This window comes from Elephas maximus, chromosome 4 (genome assembly GCF_024166365.1).
Source record: "Elephas maximus indicus isolate mEleMax1 chromosome 4, mEleMax1 primary haplotype, whole genome shotgun sequence".
NCBI classification, from domain to species: Eukaryota; Metazoa; Chordata; class Mammalia; order Proboscidea; family Elephantidae; genus Elephas; species Elephas maximus.
The window spans coordinates 113,347,032-113,356,224 of NC_064822.1; the positions used below are offsets into that span (position 1 = coordinate 113,347,032).

The window sequence follows — 9,193 nt, forward strand, 5'->3', positions numbered from 1 at the left end:
ACTGAGTGAAGATAGTAAAATACACATCACCACTAAGAGAGATTGCCAAGGAAAAGGCGTGGAGTAGTTATTGCCCTAAAACCAAAGTTGCATTTTCACCGTTATCTCATCTTACTACATCCCTAAGCACGCACTAAAATGAAATATTATCTCCCATCAAAAGACCGAAAGCTCCTTTGGAGACACACTTATTCATGGTTAGTTCTTCAGACTCTGATATTAAATATTTACCTGAATAAGTGAATTTTTATAATTTACTTGAGCAGCAGAAAAGAAGACAAAACTACTTAATGCATTTTTAATTCTCAATTGGGAGCACACACATTGGGTAGTATTGGGCACAAAGGGTTTCCCTACAAAATTGCTCAATTTATAATTAATTCCACAAATAAAACACGAAGACATCTTAAGAACCAATATATTATTTTCAAGTAAATATAACCTGAGAGAGAATGCATTTACCAGCTCTTCTTTTGCAGAATGGATACTCGAAGCACCTGTTTCCAACTTGAATCGCACCAAAGGCAACTTTTGATTTGAAGGAGAAGAGATCTCCCTGAGCCATGCTCCACCACAACTAATGGGATTCCTGAAAAAAACATGTGCAGGGAGGCATGAAACTCCTGGGAGGACTTGAAAATGGTAACATTCAAGGAAAATGTGAGTTTTACAAAATTTCTTTATAAAAATTAGTCCATTTAGCCAGTTTATTAATGGATGATGCTTGAGCAAGTTACATTTCTGAAGAACTCAGAGAATATAAGCAGCGAGGTTAGAGGGCTGGTGGGAAATTAGTTGGGAGAGGCAATCTGAAAGGAGGAACAGCAGCAATGGTTGAAAGGAGAGGTCACTAAGATATTCAGAGACAGATTCTGAAGACTGCTGCTCAGAAGAGCAGGGAGGTCAATCTCACCGGCAGGGAGAGCAAGTACCACAGACCATTCCCTCTGGGATCTGGCCACGCCCCCAAACGCCATGACAGGCTTCCTCTGGTATGTTCTCAGGTCCCAGGAAAAGGTTTCTTGTAACTCTTCAGGAAGCCCTCTACCTAAAAAACACTTTTACTGGTTTAAAAGTGCTTTCATGTACTTAAAAGCAAAAATACACAACAAAGATACACCTTTGTATTTTAAACTTTTTGTTCCTAATTCGGGATCATTGTAAGTGCAAAGCTATTATCCAGCCCTTTGCAGTTATTTTATTTCAAGATACAGCCAGAGACCAGAATAAAATACTCCTTGACAAATTCTTCTCTGTTACAAAAGTGGAGCTGAAAAGGAGGCCAGGAAAAGCAAAGAAAAAGGAGGCAGAAGAAAAAAATGACAAGAATAATGGAATAACCTGTAACATTGATCAGACCTATGTCCCGAGACAATGATAATGAGAAACACCATATGAAACGAGATACACGATTGCTGCTGCGTGTTTTCATTTGACATCTGTATAAATATCATTTCTAATAAGGGAATTATAGGCCTTTGGTTCATATTTAAATATTTCCAGTGAAATTCTACAACCAATTGACAAATGCATTACATTAATACTGATTGCATCTTTACTTCATGCTCCATGCTGACGTCTTATGTTGCTTGTGTCTTCAAGTCCAATCGTTTTTGACTTGACACAGGAGGTAATGACAAATCACACAGTGATAACAACATTCATCCTGCTGGGGATGACGGAGGACCCAAAATTACAAATCCTACTTTTGGTATTTTTATTTCTCACCTACTGTTTGTGTGTGGCTGGGAACATGGCAATTATCACTCTCACACTTTTGGATTCCCATCTTCAAACTCCCACGTATTTTTTCCTCCGAAATTTCTCTTTCTTAGAAGTCTCATTCACCTCTGTCTGTATTCCCAGATTCCTGTACAGCCTGACAACTGGAGATAAAACTTGTACCTATAATGCTTGTGCCACGCAATTGTTTTTTGCTATCCTCTTTGGAGCAACTGAGTTTTTTCTCTTTGCTGCCATGTCCTATGATCGCTTCGTGGCCATCTGTAAGCCCCTACATTACACAACCATCATGACCAACAAGCTCTGCACTACACTCGTTCTCTGCTGTTGGGGTGCTGGCTTGTTGATTATTGCCCTCCCTCTTGGCATGGGTCTCCAGCTGGAATTCTGTGACTCAAATCTCGTTGATAGTTTTGCTTGTGATGCATATCCTATCCTACAGATCACCTGTTCAGACACAGAGCTTATAGAAAAGGTTGTTTTGGCTTTTGCTGTGCTAACACTGATTACTACCCTACTGGGTGTGCTTCTCTCCTACACATACATCATCAGCACCATTCTAAAATTCCCTTCTACCCAACAAAGGAAAAAGGCCTTTTCCACCTGTTCTTCTCACATGATTGTGGTTTCCATGAGCTATGGAAGTTCCATCTTCACCTACATTAAACCTTCAGGAAAGGAAGGAGTAGCCCTTAATAAGGTGGTGGCACTGCTCTTTACTTCAGTTGCCCCTATGCTTAACCCTTTCATTTATACACTACGAAACAAGCAGGTAAAGGAAGCCTTCAAAGACACAGTAAAAAGGATTGCATTTCTCATAAAGAAGTAAGAGATTGTGGACGTTTTCAGGGTAAGTTTTGTTTAAATCTAGATAACCCATGAACTTTTTACATGACTTTGCCAAATATAAACTTTCTATTCTGTAGATTTGTCAAACTACCTATCCCTGTGAACATTTTTCTCTCATAATTAGGAAAAAAAAATCAAGGTACGCAGTTCTCTTTCATATCTATTCGCTTTGGTTTTTTTTTTTTAAGACTAGATTCGCAAGGTACCCAATATTGTAAAACAGAAATCAAATAAATAAAATCCAATTCTGTGGCTATATAGCCTGCTCGTGATGTGGATTTTAAAAGCCCAGGGAACATTTTCCATCTGAGAACAACTTCAATGTCTAACTTCCAATTTTTCATGAGTAATTAAAAGTATTTACGGAAGCTTAAAATATGATACGGGACAAAATTTTGTACTCCAAAGCTCTTCTTTCATTTTGAATTTTTCAAGATATTTCTGGATTATTTTCTGGTCCTTTTTCAGGATTAATTAGAAGGAGTTAATGGGACAATCATAAAGATTGTGCAGAGAACTTTCATCTTTCTTTTGAGCTAATATTATTCACAAAAATAGTTTCTACTGGCTTATGTGAAAATTATTTGGATTTAGTTCTTCCTGACATATAATAAAAGTAGAGAAAAGAAGGAACCCCTTTCAAGCATTGTGTGTCTTCTGCTTACACTGACAGTGTTTACAAGTCTCAAGGAGAAAAAGCCCTGAATTTGGAGACAAGATATCTGCACCTTGGTTGAATAACTTCTTCAACTACCCAGAATTCCATTATACCTTGTGTAATGAAAATGTTCAGAGTCAAAAAGATTAATAAAAATAATAGGTATTGTTCCTAATTTGAGAAGAACATGTTAATGGACATTTGGTTGGCTAGAGTAGGCTGACTTCTGGAAATCAATTCCAAGCAAAGTGTGAAAAAACTGAATGGACCTAAAGACGAAGGAGAAGAATAGATAAGGAGGGAGAACACTACCAGCAACCTGGACCTACCCATTGCCGTGGAGTTGATTCTGACTCATAATGATCCTATAGGACATGGTAGAACTACCCCATAGGGTTTCCAAGGAGCTGCTGGTGGATTTGAACTGCTGACATTTTGGTTAGCAGCCAAACCCTTAACCACTGCACCACTAGCACCCAACTTCGACTATTAATTCTTTCTATAACATACTAAAAGCCTCTGTCCACGTGCTTTCTTTCCGAAAATATTGTGTATATTTTAAATACGTATACAAATGTTATTTATGTTTAATGAATATCATCTCATGCTCAGATATAACTATTCAAAGTATGGCTAGTATTATGCTTAGTAGTATAGAAAATTCAAAGATGTAAATCTGCCTCATGATAACAACTTAATATACAAGAAGTACACCATGGAAAGTTAACAATACAAGAAATTTCACAAGGCAATAGATATTGAAGGGCCACATGTATGACACAGATCATGAGTGTTTTCAATAGAGAAAAAAGGTCTCTATGGTCGAGGGAAATAATGATAGCTTTTATGTTATTTATTACATGCTGGACACTATTCCAATATGCAAGACAATAATAGAATACAATAATAGAAACAATTAAAATCCTATGCATTGTATATATTATTATCAATATCAATATTGTTCAACCTGTTATTATAATACCTTCTGCCACTTTGGGTAGCTAACCAATAGGTCAGCAGTTCAAATTCACCAGCTGCTCCTTGGAAACCCCATGGTGTGTTTCTACTCTATCCTATAGAATTGCTGTGAGTTGGAATCAGAATCCACTCCATGGCAAGGGGTTTGATTTGACCACTTTGGGAAGGAAAGGCAGTGGCATTCATTTCCTGAATTTCGAATGTTCCAGACCGTAGGACGCCTTCTTCGAAGTGAAGACTGAATGAGGCTTGTCCCAGACACATGTAAGATCAAGGTGCCTGAAATAAATAACTCATTAAATAGGAAATAAATACAGGAGAAAAACTGAACTCAATCACTCTTACAGTTCTCAAAGTGAAAGTGACAGGAGATAGCTTTGCATAAGTTAAGTCTTCAAGGGCTGCTTAAAGAAAAACAGTACCTACAGGAAGGTGGTAAAATGTATTGTTTACGTAATGAAATTGTTGTTTCAAAGTCTGACCCAAATTAAAAACAAAAAATGTGACTTTCTATGCTCACAGCAACCTCTGCTATTTAAACCAAAGGAGACCATGATATGGATGTAGGTGGACAAAGCAGCCTTAGACCCAAATGCTCTGCCACTACAAGCTTAGCTTGTTCTTAGAAGTAAAGTGGACTGAAAAACTTCAGGAATTAAGAGAAGACTATATTAGTTGTTTAACACATTAAATTAAAGGACATTCAAATGCTGATGTCATTTATTTCACAAGTCATTTCCCTCAAAATTAGAGAATAAAACCAAATCAAACCTATTGCCATTAAGTCGATTCCGACTCATAGTGACCCTATAGGACAGAGTAGAACTGCCCCATCGAGTTTCCAAGGAGCACCTGGTAGATTTGAACTGCCGACCTTTTGGTTACCAGCTGTAGCACTTAACCACTATACCACCGGGGTTTCCCAAATTAGACAATAGGAGATTTTAAACTGGTAACAGGCAATAACGTTAAGCCTAAGAACTTTACAGCAGAGGGAAGGTTGAAGTAAGAACATCAATAGCCAGTATAAGGATAGAAAGTACAACTGCTAACACAATCAGCTGCTAAACAAAAGGCTGGCAGTTTGATTCCTCCAAGAGGCTCCTTAGAAGAAAAGCCTAGCAATCTACTTCCAAAAATTCAACCATTGAAAACTCTATGGAGCACAATTCAAATTAGACACAAATGCAGTCACAATGTGTCAGAATTGACACAATAGCAACGGGTATTGGTAACATGATAGGAGAGAAAGAAGAAAGGAAAGAGAATTCAGTGTGTGAAATGACCCTGACCTATCACTCAGTCCTGCCTATGAAAATCTTTGCTCTGCAGCTTCCTAGTGCTTGGCAAGATACCACCTCTCCACTAAACCATTTCTACCATGATCCGAAGTTGGTTTCCTGGATATAAACATGTCTATAAAATTTTTTTTTATAAATATATATTATGAACCCTGAAGAATACAACTTACTAACTCAGCTGTTAGTGAGTGCTGACATTACCAACTCTAAATGCTCCCCCCATCCCACCCCCCAAAAAAAACACTGCCTTTGCATCAAATCCGACACATAGCCACCCCGAAGGACAGAGTAGACCTGCTCCTTAGGGTTTCCAAGGCTGGAAATATTTACGCAAGCAGACTGCCACAGCTTTCTTCCACGGAGTGGCCGGTAGCTTTGAACCGATGAACTTTTGGTTAGCAGCCAAGTGACTTGTCCACTGTGCCACCAGGGCTCCCACATAATAGCCTACAGCAACTGAGTGAAGACAATAAAATACAAATCACTATTAAGAGTGATTGCCAAGGAAAAGGCATGGAGTAGTTATTGCCCTAAAACCAAAGTTGCATTTTCACCGTTATCTCATCTTACTACATCCCTAAGCACGCACTAAAATGAAATATTATCTCCCATCAAAAGACGGAAAGCTCCTTGGGGGACACACTTATTCATGGTTAGTTCTTCAGACTCTGATATTAAACATTTATCTGAAGAAGTCAATTTTTATTATTTACTTGAGCAGCAGAAAAGAAGACAAAACAACTTAATGCATTTTTAATTCTCAATTGGGAGCACACACATTGGGTAGTATTGGGTACATAGGATTTCCCTACAAAACCCTGACTTATGCCTAAAATTGCTCAATTTATAATCAATTCCACAAATAAAACACAAAGACATCTTATAAACAAATATATTATTTTTAAGTAACTGTAACCCAAGAGACAATGCATTTACCAGCTCTTCTTTTGCAGAATGGATACTCGAAGCACCTGTTTGCAACTTAAATCGCACCAAAGGCAAGTTTTGATTTGAAGGAGAAGAGATCTCCCTGAGCCATCCTCTCCCACGACTAATGTGCAGGGAGGCATGAAACTCCTGGGAGTACCTGAAAATGGTAAACTTCAAGGAAAATGTGAGTTTTACAAAACCTGTTAATAAAAATTAGTCCATTTGACCAGTTTGTTACCGGACGATTCTAGGGCAAGTTACATTTCTCAAGAACTCAGAGAATATAAGCAGCGAGGTTAGAGGGCTGGTGGGAAATTAGTGGGGAGAGCCGATTTGAAGGGAGGAACAGCAGCAATTGTTGAAAGGAGAGGTCACTAAGATATTCAGAGACAGATTCTGAAGACTGAGTGCTGCTCAGAAGAGCAGGGAGGTCGATCTCACTGGCAGGGAGAGCAAGTACCACAGACCATTCCTTCTGGGACGACAGGCTTCCTCAGGTTTGTTTTCAGGTCCCAGGAAAAGGTTTCTTGAAACTCTTCAGGAAACCCGCTACCTAAAAAACACTTTTACTGGTTTAAAAGTGCTTTCATGTACTTAAAAGCAGAAAATACACAACAAAGATACACCTTTGTATTTTAAACTTTTTGTTCCTAATTCGGGATCATTGTAAGTGCAAAGCTATTATCCAGCCCTTTGCAGTTATTTTATTTCAAAGCAAAGCCAGAGACCAGAGTAAAATACTCCTTGACAAATTCTTCTCTGTTACAAAAGTGGAGCTGAAAAGAAGGCCGGGAAAAGGAAAGAAAAAGGAGGCAGAAGAAAAAAATGTCAGGAATAATGGAATAATCTGTAACATTGATCAGACCTATGTCCTGAGGCAATGATAATGAGAAACACCATATGAAATGAGATACCTGATTCCTGCTGTGTGTTTTCATTTGACATCTGTAAAAGGGAATTATAAGCCTTTGGTTCATATTTAAATATTTCCAGTAAAATTCCACAATCCAAATGCCAAATGCATTACATTAATACTGATTGCATCTTTACTTCATGCTCCATGCTGACGTCTTATGTTGCTTGTGTCTTCAAGTCCAATCATTTTTGACTTGACACAGGAGGTAATGACAAATCACACAGTGATAACAACATTCATCCTGCTGGGGATGACGGAGGACCCAAAATTACAAATCCTACTTTTGGTATTTTTATTTCTCACCTACTGTTTGTGTGTGGCTGGGAACATGGCAATTATCACTCTCACACTTTTGGATTCCCATCTTCAAACTCCCATGTATTTTTTTCTCCGAAATTTCTCTTTCTTAGAAGTCTCATTCACCTCTGTCTGTATTCCCAGATTCCTGTACAGCCTGACAACTGGAGATAAAACTTGTACCTATCATGCTTGTTTCACACAATTGTTTTTTAGTATCCTCTTTGGAGCAACTGAATTTTTTCTCCTTGCTGCCATGTCCTATGATCGCTACATGGCCATCTGTAAGCCCGTACATTACACAACCATCATGAACAACAAGTTCTGCACTACACTCCTTCTCTGCTGTTGGATTGCTGGCCTGTTGATTATTGTCGCCCCTCTTGGCATGGGTCTCCGGCTGGAATTCTCTGACTCAAAACTCATTGATAGTTTTGCTTGTGACGCATATCCTATCCTACAGATCACCTGTTCAGACACAGAACTTATAGAAAAGGTTGTTTTGGCTTTTGCTGTGCTAACACTGATTACTACCCTACTGGGTGTGCTTCTCTCCTACACATACATCATCAGCACCATTCTAAAATTCCCTTCTGCCCAACAAAGGAAAAAGGCCTTTTCCACCTGTTCTTCTCACATGATTGTGGTTTCCATGAGCTATGGCAGTTCCATCTTCACCTACATTAAACCTTCAGGAAAGGAAGGAGTAGCCCTTAATAAGGTGGTGGGGCTGCTCTTAACCTCAGTTGCCCCATGCTTAACCCTTTCGTTTATACACTACAAAACAAGCGGTAAAGGAAGCCTTCAAAGACACAGTAAAAAGGATTGCATTTCTCATAAAGAAGTAAGAGATTGTGGATGTTTTGAGGCCAAGTTATGCTTAAATCTGAATAACCCATAAAAATTTTACATGAATTTGCCAAAGATAAAATTTCTGTTCTGTAGATTTGTCAAACTACCTATCCCTGTGAACATTTTTCTCTCATAATTAGGAAAAAAAAAAAATCAAGGCACTCAGTTCTCTTTCAAATCTATTCGCTTTCGTTTTACCATTAATGCATTCATCTAAGACTAGATTCACAAGGTACCCAGTGTTGTAAAACGGAAATCAAACAAATAAAATCCAATTCTGTGGCCATATGGCCTACTTGTGATGTGAATTCTGAAGCCCAAGGAACATTTTCCGTTTGAGAACACTTCTATGTCTAACATCCGATTTTTCAGGAGTAATTAAAAATTATTTACTGAAGCTTAAAATGTGGTACAGGACAAAATTTTGTACTCCAGAGCTCCCCTTTCATTTTAAAAGTTTCAAGATATTTCTGGATTATTTTCTGGTCCATTTTCAGGATTAAATAAAAGGAGTTAATGGGACAATCATAAAAATTGTGCAGAGAGCTTTCATCTTTCTTTTAAACTAATTTATTCACACAAAAAAAACTTTCTACTGGCTTATGTGAAAATTATTTGGATCTAGTTCTTCCTGACATATAAGTAGAGAAGAGAAGGAACCCCAAGTCT

At 38.2% G+C, this 9,193-nt stretch overlaps 2 protein-coding genes across 2 annotated transcripts; both read left to right on the plus strand.

The window, feature by feature from the left end:
- Positions 1–1,633: 1,633 nt before the first annotated feature.
- Positions 1,634–2,572, plus strand: LOC126075582 (olfactory receptor 6C2-like). The gene has a single exon (XM_049883419.1). The coding sequence runs from the start codon at positions 1,634–1,636 to the stop codon at positions 2,570–2,572; it is 939 nt and encodes a 312-aa protein (XP_049739376.1).
- Positions 2,573–7,703: 5,131 nt separating this feature from the next.
- On the plus strand, positions 7,704–8,573 carry LOC126076395 (olfactory receptor 6C2-like). Its single transcript, XM_049884927.1, has one exon. It carries the CDS (start codon positions 7,704–7,706, stop codon positions 8,571–8,573), a length of 870 nt encoding a protein of 289 aa, XP_049740884.1.
- Positions 8,574–9,193: the final 620 nt, after the last annotated feature.